Source organism: Eubalaena glacialis, chromosome 2, assembly GCF_028564815.1.
Source record: "Eubalaena glacialis isolate mEubGla1 chromosome 2, mEubGla1.1.hap2.+ XY, whole genome shotgun sequence".
Lineage (NCBI taxonomy): Eukaryota > Metazoa > Chordata > Mammalia > Artiodactyla > Balaenidae > Eubalaena > Eubalaena glacialis.
In genome coordinates this window covers 145,734,393-145,758,742 of record NC_083717.1, presented here as the reverse complement: position 1 = coordinate 145,758,742, position 24,350 = coordinate 145,734,393, and the positions used below count along the sequence as shown (strand labels likewise).

Sequence of the window (24,350 nt, the reverse complement as noted above, 5' to 3'; positions counted from 1 at the left end):
TCGTCTCTTTACACTCTTATGTTTCCCTTAATACAAGATAATTTTACTACTTTGAAATGACCATGTTTTCTCCTATCTTTACACCTTTGCCTGGAATTCTGTTATAATCCCTTACCCCACCCCACTCTTCCCAAGAAAGTCTCTCATAATATCCATGTTTAGATTTACTTTTTCCTGGAAGCTTTCTCCAACCAGCTTTGACTTGGCTCAGAACCCTCCTGTGTTGTCTTGTATCACCTTTGAGAGATTTGTCACACTTTGTTGTATTTACTGTTCACTTCTCTGTCTCACCAACTGATAAAAAGCTTCCTAAAGACAGCACTGTTTTGTTTCGTTATATCCCCAGTATCAATATCAGTGCCTGGCACATATTTGTTAAATAATAATATTTGGTATTCAGTGTTCAGTAATATTTGTTGATTGAATGAACCTGTCAAAAACAATGTTCCATAAAGAATCAGATATAGAGGTTTTACAACCTATGACATAATTGACTGCTTACTTCTTTTGTGGGCAAACCAGCTACTTGGCTTTCTTCAAACTTTACAGATGCTGTGTTACTACTTTTGTATCGTAGTTCATATTCTTAAGTCTGGGATACATAATTTTGACTCTGAGAAGTAGTCACTAGCCACAAGAGATAGCTTGTTAAATATTGAGATATCTGGATTCTCTATTGTTATATTAAAGAATATTTTTGGAGGAAAGGTGTATATTTGAAATTGATGCCCCCAGTTGGCTTCATGGAAAAGTTTTGTGACCCTAAGAAATGCTGGAAGGAAGTTACCTGGGGATAGGATGAGGGGCCTAATGTGAAGAACAGTGAAGTGGAATATAAGAGCTGATCTCATTTATCTTCATGGTGACCATCTTGGTTGCTATAACTTTTAGATGACTGTCAGTACTTGCCAGTTACATTTTTTACCCCTGTTAAAAGAAATTATCTTCCAGCTTCCTCACTACTGAGAGGTACTGTGCCTTAAATCATATCTTTCTATTCTTTGTTGATAACTCAAGACTTTTCCTTTAATTATTTTTTAGTCACATTAAAAATTTTACAGCATGTTGGAAAGTTCATGGCTTATAAAACTGGCAACTACATAATATTGTTGAAATAGAAATGGATAAGTTAGGAAGATAAACATCTTTAATTGTTTTTTCTTGGTGCAAGTGGAAATTTAACTTTTTACTATGAATTAAAAATCCAGACAGGAGAGTTTGAGTAAAAATACGTCTCCAGTAGTAAATTGACTTGGAAATATTAAGAGATAAGGGAAACACCTTGGCAATGAGAATAGAAACTTAATTTAAGTGGAAAGGCTCTTTTATGGATTTTATAGTGACATTGATCCCATTTATTATTAGTTTATCTTTTTCCACCTAATAATTTTAATTCCTGATTAATAAAGAATTAAATAAGAGATAAACTATAGTAAAATATTTTATTGGACTTCTAGGCGTTCAGTATACCCTTAAGTCTAAATATTAGTGTATAGCAATAACCTACTAAAATAAATAGCAATCAGAAATATATTTAGATCTTTTTGTAGAGGTGCTGTGGTATTTCTGTTAGTTCCTTTTATAAACACAGTGTAGGATCTTTAAATTCTTGTGTGTTAAAGTTAAAAAAAATACTTGAGAATATCACACTTAATTTGTTGAAAGGAAATGTTGGGTTTCGAAAACTAGTATTGCGTATGACTCCACTGGATTATAGTGTGAAATTGTATAGTTAAATTTCTGAAAGATCTCTTTAGTAAATTGAATCTGTGAAGTCTCTGTTTAGATCTTTTTTTCTGAAAGCCTCTTTGCCTTTCATTATAAAAGAGCCTGGTACTGCTTTCTGTTTTAAAAATCCAGCTGGAAAATTACAGAGTATGAACATTTGCCCATCGGTTCTTCATTTGGAGAGAACAGAAATATGTCTTCAAAATGGAGACTGACACTTAAGTCTTTACCCTGTCAGTGGGAGTTATAGCTTATATTCTTTTTTTTAATTTCTGTAACGACATATAGTATATTTTGGCTTATGCATGGTGTAGCTGAATTTTAAAATACCATATTTATTTTATGTGGTTCTGTGATTGTTCAAATCTTCCAGTGATCTGTTCCTTCCTGAGTCCCTCAGAATCTCTAAAAAAAGGTGTTCTTGGTTCTTGCGTCATTTTGGTTCTGTTAAATTGAAATACAACATATTCGTGTTGATTCTAATAAAAATTGACTCAATATGTCTGAAAGTACCAATATACTTAAAATTTAATTTTATGTATATTCTTTAAAAATAATAGATTTAATTTTAGTATAGTTTTATATTTACAGATTAGTTGAGCAGATACATAGAGTTACATTCATCCACACCTCACCCACCACCCACCTATGCAGTTTCCCCTTTTATTAACATCTTGCATTAAGTGTGGTATATTTATTACAATTATTGAACCAGTATTGATATATTATTATAGTTCATAGTTTACGTGAAGGTTCACTCTTTGTGTTGTACAGTTTTATGGATTTTGACAGATACCTAATGACGTGTATCCATTACAGTTTCATACGAGAATAGTTTCACCATCCTAAAAATTCCCTGTACTTCACCTGTTCATCACTCTTCACCCAGACCCCTGGCAACCATTGTTGTTTTTACTCTTTCTATGGTTTTGCCTTTCCCAGAATGTCGTATAGTTGGACTCATATAGTATGTAGCTTTTTCAGACTGGTTTCTTTCACTTAGCAGTATGCATTTACGGTTCTTCCATATCTTTTCATGGCTTGATGGCTCATTTCTTTTTATCACTGAATAATACTCCACTGTATGGATATAAAATGCTGAAAGATCTTAGGAATGGGGAAAAGACCTGAGGCGATTCTTTTGTCACTGGCAAGGAAGAGGAGAGGGTAGGAATGGTGTGAGGCTTCTGGCTGACCTTTTCCCATTTCTCTAAATGCGTTTGCAGTTGGGGGAAGGGTAACCATGAATGGGGGGAGTTAAAATGTTTGTTTTCTCTTTCTGAGATTCCTCCTTACCCTATTTTCTGCAATAGATGAGGAAAATATGAACTTCTCATCACAAAATATTTGAGACTGCTGCTGTAGAAAAAAATCCTTTTTTCTTCTCCCTTTCTGTTTGTGACTTTCCCTCTGCATCCGTCTCCCCCATTCTATTATTTTTCTCACCCTCTATATGTCATTTCTAAAAATATCCCTTCTGAGGCTCTCTTCCCTACATTCTTTGTCATTCTTTTCTGTTTTATCCTGTGCTCCTTATTTATGCCAAGTGTGAAAATTCATATTCAAATCTAAGATACTAAAATGAAAAATGTTGTAGATTATTAAATAGCATTTCCACATAGAGTGTGCCACACTGGGTGTAATGAAAATGAGCACTCATATTAGCGTTGACAATATTATGGCACAGTGCTTTTAGACTATTTTGGCAGTATGTGTTGATGGCCTTAAATGTTCATATTTATACCCTTGACCTACTAATCTCATACCTTAGAATCCATTTGAAAGAAATAGTCTTAAATAATGAGAAGACTATGTATAACATCCTTAATATCTAACAGTAAGGGAGAATGATTATATGAACTATTATATAGACATTTAAAATTATGTAGAGCACTGAGAAAGTACCTAATTTTAAAAAAATAAAATAAAAATCTGTACCTATAATAGAACTTGGCAGACGTAGATTTAACATCTAAGGTTGGTGAGAGTATGAATCCCCATAATTTTTTTCAGAGCAATATGGCAATATGTCCATTTTAAATCCACATACTTTTTAACTTAACAATTATGTTTATAGGTTGCCTTACTGATAAACTTTGATATGTGCTAAAATATTTGCAGTGATAATCATTGAAGCATTAATTATACTAAGTCTATCCATGATATTTTCTTAAGTGGTAAGTAGTTTCTCTTCTAGGAATTTATTTGAAGGAAATAATCAAGGCTGTGGATAGATATAAAGCTATGAGATATATATATCCCTCTATAATTCCAAAATAATATTAAAATCCTAATAACAGATAAATTAAATCCTAATAGCAGATAAGTTAAATAAATTATATGTACCATCAGTGGAAAATTAGGCAGCATTGCACATCATGTTGTCGAAGACTGTGATGGCACATCTTCTATAACACGTACACACTTGAGCACACATACACAGGGCAAAAAAGGAAATACGTACACTAAGCGTTAACTTTTTTCTCTGGGTAGTAAGATACAGATGATTTGGTTTTTTATTTCCCTTTAATGACCTATGACTATATTTATAAAATATATAAAAACCATGAGTGTTTTTTTTAATTAAGAAAAGTAAATATAAGAAAAGACTTGGAGGAAGGACACCAAAATTTTAAACAGTAGTTGTTTTTTAGTGGTGGGATTAAAGAGAATTGTGTGTGTGTGTGTGTGTGTGTATTTTTTCTATATTTTCTTTATTGGGAAAATGAGTATACTCATTTCACTGGAAATAAAGATTTTGTTTTTCAGTTTTGTTAAAAGCCTGATTGATAAGCAACTAATTAACATAGTACCAAGTAACTTTTATATAGTTGACAGACTTTTTTAAAGTTTTACTTTCATTTTTATTTTAGGCCAGAAATATACATACGGGAGAGCTGGCTGCAGTAAAAATTATCAAATTGGAGCCTGGTATGTATTAAAACTCTCAAGACAATTTTTGAACACTTTTCTTGTGCAGTTCATAAATATTTCACTTAAAAGCATTTTCCATATTTCCTTCCTTGTTTCCCTTCTTCCAAAAGAGTCTTATGTTGTCATAAAAAGGGTATCTCCTATATGGTTACATTAAATTCCACTGGAGGTTGTTGGTTAAAGATGAATTTGATGCAGTAGTTTTGTTGCTAAAGTCTGAAATATGCACATTCAAAAATTGAAAGACACATTGACAAACAAAATGTAATGTTAAAGTAATGTTAAATTAATTTTCTTTTAAGATGATAGTGAAATATTTGGACTTCAATTTTAGCTTTTATGAGAATTTGATTAGTAAAGTATTCATTGATTTCGGGGAATATTTGGTGAAATTCAGGATAATTATACTTTATATGTCAGCCATTCCCTGGCTGGTTGATAGGTTTAATAATTCTGGTCTTAGCCTAATGCTTATTTTTTTACCCTTCTATCTGTCCGAAGACTGTTTGTTTTAAAACATACTGAGTAACTTGCTTTGAAAATAAAACAACTGTATAAATCCTGAAACTATTTACTTATTTTGATATCCTAAAAGTTTCTAATGAGGGCAGTAGTAGCTTTCTTTTTTCTCCAATTTCTTTTTTTTTCTCTTTCTTTCCCCTTTCTTTCTTTCTTTCTTTCTTTCTTTCTTTCTTTCTTTCTTTTTTTACTGTGGTAATGTGCACATAACATAAAATTTGCCATCCAAACAATTTTAAAGTGTACAGTTCAGTGGTATAAAATACATTCATAATGTTGTCCTACCATCACCATCATCCATGCCACAATTCTTCTATTTTTATTTTTTTGGAGGACCACCATACTGTTTTCCACAGTGGCTATACAATTTATATTCCCATCCATACTACACAAGTGTTCAAGTTTCTTCACATCCTTTACAACACTTGTTATTTTTCTGCTTTATTTGTTATAGCAGCCACCCTAATGGATGTGAGGGGGTATCTCATTGTAGGGGTTTTTTTGCATTTCCCTAATGATTAGTGATGTTGAGCATCATTTCATGTGCATATTGGCCATTTGTATATCTGCTTTGCAGAAATATCTATTCAGATCCTTTGCCCATTTTTTTTTTCACATCTTTATTGGAGTATAAATGCTTTACAATGTTGTGTTAGTTTCTGCTGTACAACAAAGTGAATCAGCTATATGTATACATATATCCCCATATCCCCTCACTCTTGAGCCTTCCTCCCACCCTCCATATCCCATCCCTCTAGGTCGTCACAAAGCACCGAGCTGATCTCCCTGTGCTATGCAGCAGCTTCCCGCTAGCCATCCATTTTACATTTGGTAGTGTATATACGTCAGTGCTACTCTCTCACTTCATCCCAGCTTCCCCTTCCCCACCGTGCCCTCAAGTCTGTTCTCTACATCTGCACCTTTATTCCTGCCCTGCCACTAAGGTTCATCAGTACTGCTTTTTTAAATTCCATACATATACGTTAGCATATGGTATTTGTTTTTCTCTTTCTGACTTACTTCACTCTGCATGACAGACTCTAGGTCCATCCACATCACTGCAAATAACTCAACTTGGTTCGTTTTTATGGCTGAGTAATATTCCACTTTATATATGAGCCACATCTTCTTTATCCAGTCATCTACTGATGGACATGTAGATTGCTTCCATATCCTGGCTATTGTAAATAGTGCTGAAATGAACATTGTGGTACATGTATCTTTTTGAATTATGGTTTTCTTAGGGTATATGCCCAGTAGTGGGATTGCTGGGTCATATGGTAGATTTATTTTAACTTTTTTAAGGAATCTCCATACTGTTCTCCATAGTGGCTCTATGAATTTACATTCCCACCAACAGTGCAAGAGGGTTCCCTTTTCTCCACACCCTCTCCAGCATTTATTGTTTGTACATTTTTTGATGATGGCCATTCTGACTGGTGTGAGGTGATACCTCATTGTAGTTTTGATTTGCATTTCTGTAAGGATTGGTGATGTTGAGCATCCTTTCATGTGTTTGTTGGCAATCTGTATATCTTCTTTGGAGAAATGTCTATGTAGGTCTTCTGCCCATTTTTGGACTGGGTTGTTTGTTTTTGTGACATTGAGCTGCATGAGCTGCTTGTATATTTTGGAGGTTAATACTTTGTCAGTTGCTTCGTTTGCAAATATTTTCTCCCATTCTGAGGGTTGTCTTTTCGTCTTGTTTATGGTTTCCTTTGCTGTGCAAAAGCTTTTAAGTTTCATTAGGTCATTTGTTTATTTTTGTTTTTATTTCCATTTCTCTAGGAGGTGGGTCAAAAAGGATCTTGCTGTGACTTATGTCATACAGTGTTCTGCCTATGTTTTCCTCTAAGAGTTTGATAGTGTCTGGCCTTAGATTTAGGTCTTTAATCCATTTTGAGTTTCTTTTTGTGTATGGTGTTAAGAAGTATTCTGATTTCATTCTTTTACATGTAGCTGTCCAGTTTTCCCAGCACCACTTATTAAAGAGGCTGTCTTTGCTCCATTGTATATTCTTGCCTCCTTTGTCAAAGATAAGGTGACCATATGTGCGTGGGTTTATCTCTGGGCTTTCTGTCTTGTTCCTTTGATCTATATTTCTGTTTTTGTGCCAGTACTATACTGTCTTGATTACTGTAGTTTTGTAGTATAGTCCGAAGTCTGGGAGCCTGATTCCTCCAGCTTTGTTTTTCTTTTTCAAGATTGCTTTGGCTATTCAGGGTCTTTTTGTGTTTCCATACAAATTGTAAAATTTCTTGTTCTAATTCTGTGAGAAACGCCATTGGTAATTTGATAGGGATTGCACTGAATCTATAGATTGCTTTGGGTAGTATAGTCCTTTTCACAATATTGATTCTTCCAATCCAGGGTCATGGTATATCTCTCCATCTGTTTATGTTATCTTTGATTTCTTTCATCAGTGTTTTGTAGTTTTATGAGTACAGGTCTTTGTCTCTTCAGGTAGGTTTATTCCTAGGTATTTTATTCTTTTTGTTGTGATGGTAATGGAATTGTTTTCTTAATTTCTCTTTCTGATCTTTCATTGTTAGTGTATAGGAATGCAAGAGATTTCTGTGCATTAATTTTGTATCCTGCAACCTTACCAAATTCATTGATTAGTTCTAGTAGTTTTCTGGTGGCATCTTTAGCATTTTCTATGTATAGTGCCATGTCATTGGCAAACAGTGACAGTTTTACTTCTTCTTTTCCAATTCGTATTCCTTTTATTTCTTTTTCTTGTCTAATTGCTGTGGCTATGACTTCCAATACTGTGTTGAATAATAGCGGCGAGAGTGGACATCCTTGTCTTGTTCCTGACCTTAGAGGAAATGCTTTCAGTTTTTCACCATTGAGAATGATGTTTGCTGTGGGCTTGTCATATATGGCTTTTATTATGTTGAGGTAGGTTCCCTCTATGCCCACTTTCTGGAGAGTTTTTATCATAAATGGGTGTTGAATTTTGTCGAAAGCTTTTTCTGCATCTATTGAGATGATCATATGGTTTTTATCCTTCAGTTTGTTAATATGGTGTATCACATTGATTGATTTGAGTATATTCAAGAATCCTTGCATTCCTGGGATAAACCCCATTTGATCATGGTGTATGATCCTTTTAATGTGTTGTTGGATTCTGTTTGCTAGTATTTTGTTGAGTATTTTTGCATCTAAGTTCATCAGTGATATTGGTCTATAATTTTCTTTTTTTGTGATATCTTTGTCTGTTTTTGGTATCAGGGTGATGGTGGCCTCTTAGAATGAGTTTGAGAGTGTTCCTCCCTCTGCACTTTTTTGGAAGAGTTTGAGAAGGATAGGTGTTAGCTCTTCTCTAAATGTTTCATAGAATTCAACTGTGAAGCCATCTGGTCCTGGACTTTTATTTGTTGAAAGATTTTTAACTGCAGTTTCAATTTCATTACCTGTGATTGGTCTGGTTATATTTTCTAATTCTTCCTGGTTCAATCTTGGAAGGTTGTACTTTTCCAAGAATTTGTCCATTTCTTTCAGGTTGTCCATTGTTTTGGCATATAATTGCTTGTAGTAGTCTCTTATGATCTTTTTACTTCTGCGGTGTCAGTTGTAATCTCTCCTTTTTCATTTCTAATTCTATTGATTTAAGTCTTCTCCCTTTTCTTCTTGATGAGTCTGGCTAATGGTTTATCAATTTTGTTTATCTTCTCAAAGAACCAGATTTAGTTTTATTGATGTTTGCTGTTGTTTTCTTTGTTTCTATTTCATTTATTTCTGCTCTGATCTTTATGATTTCTTTCCTTCTACTCATTTTGGATTTTCTTTGTTCTTTTTCTAGTTGCTTTAAGTATAAGGTTAGATTGTTTATTTGAGATTTTTCTTGTTTCTTGACTTGAGCTTGAATTGCTATGAACTTCCCTCTTAGAACTGCTTTTGCTGCATCCCATAGGTTTTGGATTGTCATTTTTTTGTTGTCATTTGTTTCTAGGTATTTTTTGATTTCCTCTTTGACTTCTTCAGTGATCCCTTGGTTATTTAGCAGCACACTGTTTAGTGTCCATGTATTTGTGTTTTTTACCGTTTTTTTCCTGTAATTGATTTCTAATCTTATAGCATTGTGGTCGGAAAAGATGCTTGATACAACTTCAGTTTTCTTAAATTTTCCAAGGTTTGATTTGTGACCCAAAATGTGATCTGTTCTGGAGAACCTTCCGTGTGCACTTGAAAGAAAGTGTATTCTTCCGCTTTTGGGTAGAACATCCTAAAAATATCAGTTAAGTCTCTCTGGTCTATTGTGTCATTTAAAGCTTGTGTTTCCATATTTATTTTCTGTCTGGATGATCTGTCTATTGGTGTAAGTTTGGTGTTCAAGTCCCCCACTATTATTGTGTTACCATTGATTTCTCCTTTTTATGGCTGTTAGCATTTGCCTTATGTATTGAGGTACTCCTGTGTTGGGTACATAAATATTTATAATTGTTATGTTTTCTTCTTGGATTGATCCCTTGATCATTATGTAGAAAGATGGTTTGCAAATATTTTCTCTCATTCTGTTGGTTGCCTTTTTACTGTGTTGATAGTGTCTCCAGGTGCACAAAATGTATAAATTTTCTTGAAGTCCAGTTTGCCTGTTTTTCTTATGTTGCCTGTACCTTGATAATTATGTGCCTTTGGTGTCATACCCAAGAAATCATTGCCAAATCTGATAACGTGAAGCTTTTGCCCATGTTTTCTTCGAAGAGTTTTATAGTCTTAGGTCTTTGATCCATTTTGAGTTAATTTTTTGTATATAGTGTTAGGTAAGGGTCCAATGTCATTCTTTTGCTTATGGATAGCCATTTTTTCCTAATAGCATTTGTTGAAAACACTGTCCTTTCTCCGTTGAATGGTCTTTTTGTTTGTTTGTTTGTTAATTTTTGTTGGCTGCATTGGGTCTTTGTTGCTATGCACAGGCTTTCTCTAGTTGCAGCAAGATGCAGCTACACTTCATTGCAGCGTGCAGGCTTTTCATTATGGTGGCTTCTCTTGTTGTGGAGCACAGGCTCTAGGGCGCACAGGCCTCAGTAGTCATGGCATGCGGGCTCTAGAGTGCAGGCTCAGTAGTTGTGACACATGGGCTTAGTTCCTCCGCGGCATATGGATCTTCCCGTACCAGGGATCGAACCTATGTCCCCTGCATTGGCAGGAGGATTCTTAACCACTGCGCCACCAGGGAAGTCCCCTGTTGAATGGTCTTATTAACACTCTTGTCAAAAATCATTTGAACCGTATATGCGAAGGTTTATTTTTGGGCTCTCTATTTCTATTCCATTGGTCTGTATGTCTGTAGAGTACCTGTATCACACTATTTAGATTTTAGTAGCTTTGTAGTAAGTTTTGAAATCAGGAAGTATGTGTCATTAGTTCTGTACTTCTTTTTCAATATTGTTTTGGCTCTTCAACATCCCCTGAGATTCCATATAAATTTTAGGATGGGTTTCTCTATTTCTGCAAAAAATGTCATTGGAGTGAGGAGTAGTAATTTTTGACCAGGTGAGTGAATATTTGATCTGTTCATTTGCTGCTTCATAAAGTTAGACATGTAGAGTAATTGTGTCACCATAATTATGCCAATTTCTTAATTTGTGTAGTTAAAATGGTTTTACATTTCAAATACAATATTTTGATCATTATGTGTATGATTCATTAGGGAGAGATTACTGAGGTAGCATATGCTGCAACACTTTAAAAATAAGCTTTCAGATACGGCACAGTATCTTTTTTTTCCTGGATAATAGAAATCATTATAATAATACCCTTTTAGAGTCTTCTAGTTAAGTTCCACCTAGTAAGTGTAGGATGGTCTCCAAAATGTCATTAACGCACATAGAAGGGACTATAATATAACAGAACTATGCAAGCATTTGCCTCTTCTTGAGTTACTTGAACAAATAAATATTAAAGTTATGTTCAAGGAACAGTTATAGTCCAGATAATGAATGGGCTGTTTTTGCAGAGGAAACAAAGAGAAAAACAAATACCGTATGCTAACACATATATATGGAATCTAAAAAAAAAAAATGGTTCTTATGAACCTAGGGGCAGGACAGGAATAGAGAATGGACTTGAGGGCACGGGGAGGGGGAAGGGTAAGCTGGGATGAAGTGAGAGAGTAACATTGACATATATACACTACCAAATGTAAAATAGTTAACTAGTGGGAAGCAGCTGCATAGCACAGGGAGATCAGCTCGGTGCTTTGCGACCACCTAGAGTGGTGGGATAAGGAGGGTGGGAGGGAGATGTAAGAGGGAGAGGATATACATATGCATATAGCTTATTCACTTTGTTATACAGCAGAAACTAACACAACATTGTAAAACAATTATACTCCAATAAAGATGTTAAAAAGAAAAAAAAGATGTTTATCCCTTGTCTGCCTTCAGCAAGTACACTGGGTTCATCATAGCACAGTTTCACTTATTCTACTTAAGGGCATGGCCTACTTTTGATTATGATTCATGTAATGAATTAATGAATATATTTTTAAAATCCTACAATTCTGACTTCTCAAGAAACCATAAAAAAGAAAGTTACCATTATATGATGTTATTATTTAACAGATAAGGATTAATTGCTGGGACTGTAAATTAAGACTCTTTGAAAGGTTGGAATTTCTCACTGCTTGGCTTTTTAAAATTGCTGCCTTTATGTTAGAGTTCACTCATATACAAAGGTTGACTAATGTTTAAATTCTTCCACCCCAAAAGAATCACATAGAAGTCCAGTAAATGCTTGGTGATGTGATTTTAATGCCTGGCCATTTTAGTATTGTTAATTGTTTATAGTTATGCTTTGTTCAGTTCTATAAGGTTGTTTTTTTTAATTGATTTTTTAAATTTTTAATTTTTTTATTTTATAATACAATTTTTAAAGGTTATACTACATTTACAGTTATTGCAAAATAGTGGCCATATTCCCCATGTTGTATAATACAGTACATCTTTGTAGCCTATCTTACACCCAGTAAGTTTGTACCTCCCACTCATCCACCCCTATATTGCTCTTCCCCCTGCTTAACTGGTAACCACTGGTTTGTTCTCTGTATCTGTGAGTCTGCTCCTTTTTTGTTATATTCACTAGTTTGTTGTATATTTTAGATTCCGCATATAAGTGATATCATACAGTATTGGGCTTTCTCTGTCTGACTTATTTCACTTAGCATAGTGCCCTCCAAGTCCATCCATGTTGCTGCAAATGGCAAAATTTCATTCCTTTTTATGGCTGAGTAGTATTCTAGTGTGTGTGTGTGTGTGTATGTGTGTGTGTGTACACCCCCACATCTTCTTTATCCATTCAGCTGTTGGTGGACACTTAGGTTGCTTTCATATCTTGCTTACTATGAATGTTCATGTATGAAAGATACATGCACATTAGGGTACATGTATCTTTTCAAATTAGTGTTTTTGTTTTTTCAGATATATACCCAGGAGTGGAATTGCTGGGTTATATGGTAGTTCTATTTTTAGTTTTTTGAGAAACGTCCCTCCTGTTTTCCACAGTGGCTGCACCAATTTACATTCCCACCAACAGTGTGCGTGGTTCCCTTTTCTCCACATCCTCGCCTAACATTTGTTAATTTGCATTCTTTTTGATGATAGCCATTCTGAGAGGTGTGAGGTGATATCTCGTGGTTTTGATTTGCATCTCCCTGATGATTATTGATATTGAGCATCTTTTCATGGGCCTGTTGGCCGTCTGCATATCCTCTTTAGAAAAAATGTCTATGCAGTTCTTCTGCCCAGTTTTTGATTGGATTGTTTGCTTTTTTGATGTTGAGTTGTATGAGTTGTTTTTAAATGTTGGATATTAATCCCTTGTCAGTCATATCATTTGCAAATATTTTCTTCCATCTGATAGGTTGTATTTTCGTTTTGTCAGTGGTTTCCCTTGCTGTGCAAAAGCTTTTAAATTTAATTAGGGAAAAAATGGATGACAGAGTGATAAGTTAAAAGCTTTTAACAAAGAGTTAGAAAATATAAAGAACAGCCAAACAGATGAAGAATACAATAACTGAATGAAAAATACACTAGAAGGAGTAAACAGTAGAAAAATACACTAGAAGGAATAAACAGTAGAATAAATGATGCAGAAGAATGGATCAGTGAGCTGAAAGACAGAGTAGTGGAAATCACTGCTGCTGAAAGAAAAAGGAATGAAAAGAAATGACCGTTTAGTAGACCTCTTGGACAACATCAAGTACATTAATATTCACATTATAGGAGTCTCAAAATATTTGAAGGCATTCTAGTTGAAAGCTTCCCTAACCCAGGAAAGGAAATAGTCACCCAACTCCAGGGAGCAGAGAGTCCCATACAGGAATAACCCAAAGAGGAACACACCAGGACACATTGTAATTAAAATGGCAGAAATTAAAGATAAAGAGGGGATATTAAAAGCGGCAAGGGAAAAGCAGCAAATAACATACAAGGGAACTCCCATAAGGCTATCAGCTGATGTTTCAGCAGAAACTCCTCAGCCAGAAAGTAGTAGCATGATGTATTTAAAGTGATGAAAGGGAAAAAACTACAACCAAGAATACTGTATCCAGCAAGGCTCTCGTTCACATTTGATGGAGAAATCAAAAGCTTTACAGACAAGCAAAAGCTAAAAGAGTTCAGCACCACCAAACCAGCTTTCCAATAAATGTTAAAGGAACTTGTCTACGCAAAAAAGAAAAGGCCGCAACTAGAAATAGAAAATTACAAAATGAGAAAGCTCACCGATAAAGGCAAACACATAGTAAAGATAGGAAATCATCCATACACAAAGCTAGTAGGGAGGTTAAAAGACAAAAGTAATAAAACCATCTACATCCACAATAAACAGTTAAGGGATTCACAAACAATTAGATGTAAAATATGATATTAAAGACGGTAATCATGAGAGGAGTAGAGTACAAATGCAGGCTTTTTTTTTTTTTTTTTTTTTTTAATTTTATTTATTTATTTATTTATTTTTGGCTGTGTTGGGTCTTCGTTTCTGTGCGAGGGCTTTCTCCAGTTGCGGCAAGTGGGGACCACTCTTCATCGCGGTGCGCGGGCCTCTCACTGTCGCAGCCTCTCCCGTTGCGGAGCACAGGCTACAGACGCGCAGGCTCAGTAGTTGTGGCTCACGGGCTTAGTTGCTCCGCGGCATGTGGGATCTTCCCAGACCAGGGCTCGAACCCGTGTCCCCTGCATTGGCAGGCAGATTCTTAACCACTGCGCCACCAGGGAAGCCCAGGCTTTTTAAAATGCATTTGAAATTAAGAGATCGGCAACTTAAAACAATCTTGTATATGTATAGACTGCTATACAAAAACTACATGGTAACCACAAACCAAAAATCTTCAATAGATATACATACAAAAAAGAAAAAGGAATCCAAACACTAAAGATAGTCATCAAATCACAAGAGAAGAAAAGAAGAAAGGAAAAAAAGACCTACAAAAACAAATCCAAAACAATTAACAAAATGGCACTAAGAACGTATATATTGATAATTACCTTAAATAAACAGACTAAATTCTCCAACCAAAAGACATAGACTGGCTGAATGGATACAAAAACAAGACCCATATATATGCTGCCTACAAGAGACTCACTTCAGATCTAGAGACACATAAAGACTGAAAGTGAGGGGATGGAATAAGTTATTACATGTAAATGGAAATTGAAAGAAAGCCAGAGTAGCAATACTTATGTCATACAAAATAGACTTTAAAATAAAGACTGTTACAAGAGACAAAGAAGGACACTACATAATGATCAAGGGATCAGTCCAAGAAGATATAACAATTGTAAATATATATGCACTCAACATAGGAGAACTTAAATATATAAGGCAGATATTAGCAGACATAAAAGGAGAAATCAACAGTGACACAATAATAGCAGGGGACTTTAACCCCCCCACTTACATCAATGGACAGATCATCCAGATAGAAAATCAATAAGGAAACATAGGCCTTCCATGACACGTTAGACCAAATGGTCTTAATTGATACATAGAGAGCATTTCATCCGAAAGCAGCAGAATACACATTCTAGTGCACATGAAACATCCTCCAGGATAGAACACATGCTAGGCCACAAAACAAGCCTCAGTAAATTTAAGAAAATTGAAATCATATCAAGCATCTTTTCCGACCACAATGCTATGAGACTAGAAATCAACTATAAGAAAAAAACTGCAAAAAACACAAACACGTGGGGGCTAAACAATATGCTACTAAACAACCAATGGAACACTGAAGAAACCAAAGAGGAAATTAAAAAAGTACCTAGAGACATATAAAAATGAAAACAGGATGATCCAAAACCCATGGGATGCAGCAAAAGCAGTTCTAAGAGGGAAGTTTCTTATTGATTTTTAGATGCTGTTTACGCTTTGAAAATAATGACTTTTCATGTGTTTTAAAAGTTTTCTTCAGTTTGTCTTCTATCTTTGTACTCTGCTTGTGGTACTTTTCTGTGTGGAAGGTTTTTTTTCCCTCCTAGGTAAATTTGGTGGTTCTCTTTCTCTATTCCTCTCTTCCTCATACTTAAGTTTTTTGTACTAGTCAACTCTAAAGATATTTAACTGCAGTTTCTTCAAGTTTTTTTCCCCTTCCAACATTTAAATATTTGCTCCATCAGGGACAGTTTTGTTCTAAGATGTGATGGAGATCTTTGGTCTGTTCTTTTTCAAATGGCAAGACAGTTTTCCAGAGCTGTTTATTCACAGGTTTGAAATGCCTCACTTGTCATGAACTGAATTTCCATGTAAGTATGAGTTTTGTTTTCTGTTTCAGTGATTCTTTTCCCCCTCCCATTCGTACTTCAGGATTATCCTGTTTTTGACTACTCTAACTTTTCATTGCATTTTATAATCTTCATTGCTTTTGTTTTTCAGTTATTTCCTTTCTGTTTTAATAATTTTCTCCCAGGAGAACTTTAAAATCATTTTTATCAAAGTAAACAAAAAGCTTGTGAGAATAATTTAGAAGACTTAGCATTTGACAATAGTAAGGATTTTTTCTTATTCAGGTCTTCAGGAAAATATTATAGCTTTTGCCACAGGCCTTCATATTTATGGTGATTCTTGCTACTGTGAATAGCATTTTTCCTCCTCTTATACTTTCTAGTTGGTTATTGTTGATACTTACGTATCATTGATTTTATTAGATTAATTTTCTCTGTGACAGTCTTACAGAATTCATATTTTTTCTGATAGAATTGTTATTTTTAGTGTTCTTTGATGCTCTTTTTGCTTTGAATATAACTTTGTCAAACATTGCTATTGCCAACCCTCCTTTCTTTTTGTTTATATTTGGGTAGCATATAACAAATGGATAATGCTGTTATATTTGGGCCTATCATTTTACTTTAATCCTTTCTAGATCATTGGTTTTTAGGGTTTGTCTTGTAAGTAATCATATTGAAATTTTATTTTATAACCCAGTTTGAATCTTTCTCCTTTTAATAGATAGGTCAGTCACTTTATTATTGTTAGTGAGATGATTAATCATCTGTTACTGTGGTTTTTTTTAAAGTTTTTCAAAGGTTTTAAACAAAAAATGGCTAGAGGTTTCTTTTATTTTTATTGCTGATAATTTGAAAGATACACAGTCTGTAGTTTTATCAGAGGATGGCTTCTAAGACTTTGAATAATATACTTAAATTTGTGTTTTTAACTTACCAACTTAAGAAATGAAACAGGCATTGACTTCCTAGGCTGAAAGATGTTGAACTTTATACTCCTGCCTCTTCATCTCCCAGTTTTCAGATGTTTGTTAGTTTATTTGGAGGTTTTAGTTTGAGAATTTTTTGATTATACTGGGGCATGAGTGTGCATTTAATCTGTGTCTTTTTTTTTAAAATTATAAGATACCAATTATTTAGACTTAGTTTTATATTTAAACAGATGCACTGCCGACTGTTTGTCCTTTCATTCCAAGTCCTTGTCATTTTGACTGACTTATTTTGTATCAGTTGTTGATAAGTTGGATCATATCATCACATTGATTTTCCTGTGAGTATCAGGAATAATATAATTTTGATCCACAAGTTAATTGTTCTTCTCACACTTGCTCTTCCCTCAGTCTTCCCCATTTTGCTAAGCAGTTAGCCAAGCCAAAAATGTAGGCATTGTCCTTGATTTCTCTTTCATTTGTACTCCAGAGTCAGTCTGTCAGCAAGTTCCTTCAACTTAACCTCCAAAACATATCCTGAATCCATATACTTTTCCTTATTGCCATCTTTACTCTCTCGTCTCCCTGTTTCTTCTCCCAGACCTCCCATATGCCACCATCTAGTTTCCACAAAGCCACCGGAATGATCTTTTTAAAACACAAATCAGATCGTAGTGCTCTCCTGCTTAAAACCTTTGTGGAGCTTCCAAATTCCACTTAGAATAATATTCAAATTTTCAGCCTTGCTTATAAAACCCTATGTGATTGGCCCTACTTCTCTGAACTCATTATGTATCTTTTTCCCTTCTCTACTCCTCTCTTCTTTTTTCTTCTTATTTTTCCAGTCCAAGATTAAACTGGCTCTTGTATTCTGCCTAAAGTACTGTTTTTCACAATCTTTGCCTCTTGGCAAGACCTCTTGGTCATTCAGATTTCAGCTTAAATGTTATATATATCCTTGTAAAGACCCATTTCTGACTACCTAATTTAAAGTAGTCACCTAGGCCTTTGTTATTTTAGTTCTCTGCCTAGGACATGTGACTGCCTGACATTTTTCTTATTTATTTGTATTTGTTTGTTTAATGTCTGTTTCTCCTAGAATGTAAGAACCATGAGAATAGTGATATGTCTTTACTGTTGTATTTCATCACCTGAAACAGTTTAGGCACATAGTGGGCATTCAATAAATATCTTTGTACAAAGGAACATTATAAATGTCTTTCTGTTGCCTTTGAATGAGAATGACCAGTTGACTAGATATAGAATTAGTAGTACATCATACATTCTGCTATCCTCAAAAAATCTGTAGACGTTTTCTCCTTTGAATATTGTTAGAGAAAACCGTAAGGATTGCCTGATATTTTTCCTCTTGTAGGTGACTTGCTGCTTCTGCTCTATTGTCTGTGGCACTAATACTGCATATCTTCTCTAATCTGTGATGTTCAGAAAATAAGGTCTTAATATTTATTATATCTTTAGATTTCAATTCACCCTTAATAGTAATTGTGATTTTAGTAAATTTAGTATATAACTATAAAATTAGTCACCTAAGAAATAAGTTTTTCTTATGCTTTAAATATATATACTTTTTTTTAGTAAATAGTTTCATTTATTTTCATAATCTATGTTTTAAAATTTGAGAAATTGGTCTTCTCTTTGTGACAGTGATTTTATTCATTTGGATTGTTTCATTACATTTTATTTGTGGATTTGTTTTGTTTTGTGCCTTAAAAAATGTTTTCTATATTGATAGTAGGTTTTTTTCTTTTTTAGCATTTTCAGAAAAGCCAAAGCAGATGGTGGTTTTCACATTTTTGAAACAGAGTTAGGGGAGTTTTTATGTCAAAAATATGATGGTATAGTAATGAATTTTGTCAACATTCAGTTCAGATACCTCAAATAATTCTGGAGACAGCTATATTTCAGAAATGAATTCTTGACTGTACTCAGCAGCTTTTTAAAAAATTGCACTAAAGCCAGTATAATGCAAAAGTGCTTCCTTGTATTTAACAGATGAGCTGGTTTAGAATTTTATTGAGACATGAGAAGATAATCATTTGCCAGTATGACTTAGAATATTACAATATTACAGATTTACTGACTTGTCCCTGGTAATTTAATTTTATATAATATTATAAAATTTCACTGAAACAGAGACTCTTCTAATATTTATAAAATTCCTAAAGTGAACCTAGGGTTAGGAGGAAAAATAGATTAGCACAGAGAACTGTTTTTTTAATTAACCACAAAAATAATTGATAAAGAAAATGAGTGGGTATTCTTCCCTATATTTGTTGCCCTTTGTATATATATACAAACAAATGATTATTTTCAAGAGTGATTTAACCATTTCTCTATCTCATTTTTATAGTATATACTTATTAAATATAGGTACCATTTTATAAATGGTGACATTTAAATAAAGTTTGACTTACTAGTGAGTAGTATTGAAAATAAGCAATACCAATGATACCATTTTGAGTTTTGTTATCTCTTTGGTCAGGCATCAGGACTGCCCTATAAAAGTAGGCAGATATTATGATGATGCATGTCACCATGTTTTCCTTTCTGTGTCTGAATTTCAGCCTACCCTCTAACTCATTTTACAGATGCTTGTTTTGCTCAACAAGTCTGTAGCTAGTGCCCGCTGACAGTCAGAACAAGATCAAACTTTCCTGGGAAAGCTGATCATCAGAATCCTAATTTGCCTTCCCATCTCTTCTCTCCTCCCATCTCTTCTCTCCTCCCATTATCCCCTTATTATGGTGGAACTACATGACAGTACTTTAAAATTTTGCAAATTATCATTTGTTTAAAACTGTGAGCTTTGCATACAGGGATGGAACTTAATAAAATCATTGCCCAGGGTGGTTAATGCAATACTATTTTTGTTTGCTTGTTTGTTTTTTAAAGTGCTAAATTGGAAATATTCATGAAATAGTCCAATAGTCCAAATATTCATGAAATATTTTATTTTTAAATAAAATAACAAGTTAAATGTAATTTACTAGATTAGTCAGTTTTCAGAGTAAGTGGGAATCTTTAAAAATCTTTCAATAGGTGTGTAAAACTTTTTTCAGTTTTACTTTATGATATCTCATCTTATTTCCTAGAAGTATAAACAGAGAAAGTACAGTAAATTTTTTTAAAGTCAGAAAGTATATAAAGATTTAAACAGCAATTAATTTGCCTTGTTAATGTTCTTGAAACAATTCCCAAAGTAGGAGGTTTAGCCAAATAGGACAAATGTCAGCTATTCTGATTAAGTGGTATGTTCTTGCTTTTCAGTATTTACTTCTATTTTATTTTATTTTATTATTTTTTTTTTAAACATCTTTATTGAAGTATAATTGCTTTACAATGGTGTGCTAGCTTCTGCTTTACAACAAAGTGAATCAGTTACACATATACATATGTTGCCATATCTCTTCCCTCTTGCATCTCCCTCCCTCCCACCCTCCCTATCCCACCCCTCTAGGTGGTCACAAAGCACCGAGCTGATCTCCCTGTGCTATGCAGCTGCTTCCCACTAGTTATCTATTTTACATTTGGTAGTGTATATATGTCCATGACACTCTCTCACCCTGTCACATCTCACCCATCCCACTCCCCATATCCTCAAGTCCATTCTCTAGTAGGTCTGTGTCTTTATTCCCATCTTGCCACTAGGTTCTTCATGACCTCTTTTTTTTTTTTCCCTTAGATTCCATATATATGTGTTAGCATACTGTATTTGTTTTTCTCTTTCTGACTTACTTCACTCTGTATGACAGACTCTAACTCCATCCACCTCATTACAAACACCTCCATTTCATTTCTTTTTATGGCTGAGTAATATTCCATTGTATATATGTGCCACATCTTCTTTATCCATTCATCCGATGATGGACACCTAGGTTGCTTCCATGTCCTGGCTATTGTAAACAGAGCTGCAATGAATATTTTGGTACATGACTCTTTCTGAATTATGGTTTTCTCAGGGTATATGCCCAGTAGTGGGATTGCTGGGTCATATGGTAGTTCTATTTTTAGTTTTTTAAGGAACCTCCATACTGTTCTCCATAGTGGCTGTATCAATTTACATTCCCACCAACAGTGCAAGAGTGTTCCCTTTTCTCCACACCCTCTCCAGCATTTATTGTTTCTAGATTTTTTGATGATGGCCATTCTGACCGGTGTGAGATGATACCTCATTGTAGTTTTGATTTGCATTTCTCTAATGATTAATGATGTTGAGCATTCTTTCATGTGTCTGTTGGCAATCTGTATCTCTTCTTTGGAGAAATGTCTATTTAGGTCTTCTGCCCATTTTTGGATTGGGTTGTTTGTTTTTTTGTTATTGAGCTGCATGAGCTGCTTGTAAATCTTGGAGATTAATCCTTTGTCAGTTGCTTCATTTGCAAATATTTTCTCCCATTCTGAGGGTTGTCTTTTGGTCTTGTTTATGGTTTCCTTTGCTGTGCAAAAGCTTTTAAGTTTCATTAGGTCCCATTTGTTTATTTGTGTTTTTATTTCCATTTCTCTAGGACCTGGGTCAAAAAGGATCTTGCTGTGATTTATGTCATACAGTGTTCTGCCTATGTTTTCCTCTAAGAGTTTGATAGTGTCTGGCCTTACATTTAGGTCTTTAATCCATTTTGAGTTTATTTTTGTGTATGGTGTTAGGGAGTGTTCTAATTTCATACTTTTACATGTACCTGTCCAATTTTCCCAGCGCCACTTATTGAAGAGGCTGTCTTTTCTCCACTGTATATGCTTGCCTCCTTTATCAAAGATAAGGTGACCATATGTGCGTGGGCTTATCTCTGGGCTTTCTATCCTGTTCCATTGATCTATATTTCTGTTTTTGTGCCAGTACCAAACTGTCTTGATTACTGTAGCTTTGTAGTGTAGTCTGAAGCCTGGGAGCCTGATTCCTCCAGCTCTCTTTCTCTTTCTCTTTCTCAAGATTGCTTTGGCTATTCGGGGTCTTTTGTGTTTCCATACAAATTGTGAAATTTTTTGTTCTAGTTCTGTGAAAAATGCCAGTGGTAGTTTGATAGGGATTGCATTGAATCTGTAGATTGCTTTGGGTAGCAGAGTCATTTTCACAATGTTGATTCTTCCAATCCAAGAACATGGTATATCTCTCCATCTATTTGTATCATCTTTAATTTCTTTCATCAGTGTCCTATAATTTTCTGCATACAGGTCTTTTGTCTCCTTAGGTAGGTTTATTCCTAGGTATTTTATTCTTTTTGTTGCAATGGTAAACGGGAGTGTTTTCTTAATTTCACTTTCAGATTTTTCATCATTAGTATACAGGAATGCAAGAGATTTCTGTGCATTAATTTTGTATCCTGCTACTTTACCAAATTCATTGATTAGCTCTAGTAGTTTTCTGGTAGCATCTTTTGGATTCTCTATGTATAGTATCATGTCATCTGCAAACAGTGACAGCTTTACTTCTTCTTTTCCGATTTGGATTCCTTTTATTTCTTTTTCATCTCTGATTGCTGTGGCTAACACTTCCAAAACTATGTTGAATAATAGTGGTGAGAGTGGGCAACCTTGTCTTGTTCCTGATCTTAGTGGAAATGGTTTCAGTTTTTCACCATTGAGGACAATGTTGGCTGTGGGTTTGTCATATACGGCCTTTATTATGTTGAGGAAAGTTCCCTCTATGCCTACTTTCTGCAGGACTTTTATCATAAATGGGTGTTGAATTTTGTCGAAAGCTTTCTCTGCATCTATTGAGATGATCATATGGTTTTTCTCCTTCAATTTGTTAATATGATGTATCACGTTGATTGATTTGCGTATATTGAAGAATCCTTGCATTCCTGGAATAAACCCCACTTGATCATGGTGTATGATCCTTTTAATGTGCTGTTGGATTCTGTTTGCTAGTATTTTGTTGAGGATTTTTGCATCTATGTTCATCAGTGATATTGGCCTGTAGTTTTCTTTCTTTGTGACATCTTTGCCTGGTTTTGGTATCAGGGTGATGGTGGCCTCGTAGAATGAGTTGGGGAGTGTTCCTCCCTCTGCAATATTTTGGAAGAGTTTGAGAAGGATAGGTGTTAGCTCTTCTCTAAATGTTTGATAGAATTCGCCTGTGAAGCCATCTGGTCCTGGGCTTTTGTGTGTTGGAAGATTTTTGATCACAGTTTCAATTTCAGTGCTTGTGATTGGTCTGTTCATATTTTCTATTTCTTCCTGGTTCAGTCTCGGCAGGTTGTGCATTTCTAAGAATGTGTCCATTTCTTCCAGGTTGTCCATTTTATTAGCATAGAGTTGCTTGTAGTAATCTCTTATGATCGTTTGTATTTCTGCAGTGTCAGTGGTTACTTCTCCTTTTTCATTTCTAATTCTATTAATTTGAGTCTTCTCCTTTTTTCTCTTGATGAGTCTGGCTAATGGTTTATCAATTTTGTTTATCTTCTCAAAGAACCAGCTTTTAGTTTCATTGATTTTTGCTATTGTTTCCTTCATTTCTTTTTCATTTATTTCTGATCTGATCTTTATGATTTCTTTCCTTCTGCTAGCTTTGGGGTTTTTTTGTTCTTCTTTCTCTAATTGCTTTAGGTGCAAGGTTAGGTTGTTTATTGGAGATGTTTCCTGTTTCTTGATGTAGGCTTGTATTGCTATAAACTTCCCTCTTAGAACTGCTTTTGCTGCATCCCATAGGTTTTGGATCGTCGTGTCTCCATTGTCATTTGTTTCTAGGTATTTTTTGATTTCCCCTTTGATTTCTTCAGTGATCACTTCGTTATTAAGTAGTGTATTGTGTAGCCTCCATGTGTTTGTATTTTTTACAGATCTTTTCCTGTAATTGATATCTAGTCTCATAGCGTTGTGGTCGGAAAAGATACTTGATACGATTTCAATTTTTTTAAATTTACCAAGGCTTGATTTGTGACCCAAGATATGATCTATCCTGGAGAATGTTCCATGAGCACTTGAGAAAAATGTGTATTCTGTTGTTTTTGGGTGGAATGTCCTATAAATATCAATTAAGTCCATCTTGTTTAATGTATCATTTAAAGCTTGTGTTTCCTTATTTATTTTCATTTTGGATGATCTGTCCATTGGTGAAAGTGGGGTGTTAAAGTCCCCTACTATGATTGTGTTACTGTCGATTTCCCCTTTTATGGCTGTTAGTATTTGCCTTATGTATTGAGGTGCTCCTACGTTGGGTGCATAAATATTTACAATTGTTATACCTTCCTCTTGGATCGATCCCTTGATCATTATATAGTGTCCGTCTTTGTCTCTTGTAATTGTCTTTATTTTAAAGTCTATTTTGTCTGATATGAGAATTGCTACTCCAGCTTTCTTTTGATTTCCATTTGCATGGAATATCTTTTTCCATCCCCTCACTTTCAGTCTGTATGTGTCTCTAGGTCTGAAGTGGGTCTCTTGTAGACAGCATATATATGGGTCTTGTTTTTGTATCCATTCAGCCAGTCTGTGTCTTTTGGTGGGAGCATTTAATCCATTTACATTTAAGGTAATTATCGATATG

The 24,350-nt window shown here is 34.6% G+C and overlaps 1 protein-coding gene across 1 annotated transcript in view; it reads left to right on the top strand.

Annotated features, from left to right (window-relative positions):
- Positions 1-24,350, top strand: part of MAP4K5 (mitogen-activated protein kinase kinase kinase kinase 5) — a 155,393-nt gene that overhangs the window by 18,746 nt on the left and 112,297 nt on the right. Inside the window, exon 3 of the mRNA XM_061182518.1 lies at positions 4,602-4,659. Coding sequence (XP_061038501.1) covers positions 4,602-4,659 — 58 coding nt within the window. The remainder of the gene's footprint in view (positions 1-4,601; positions 4,660-24,350) is intronic.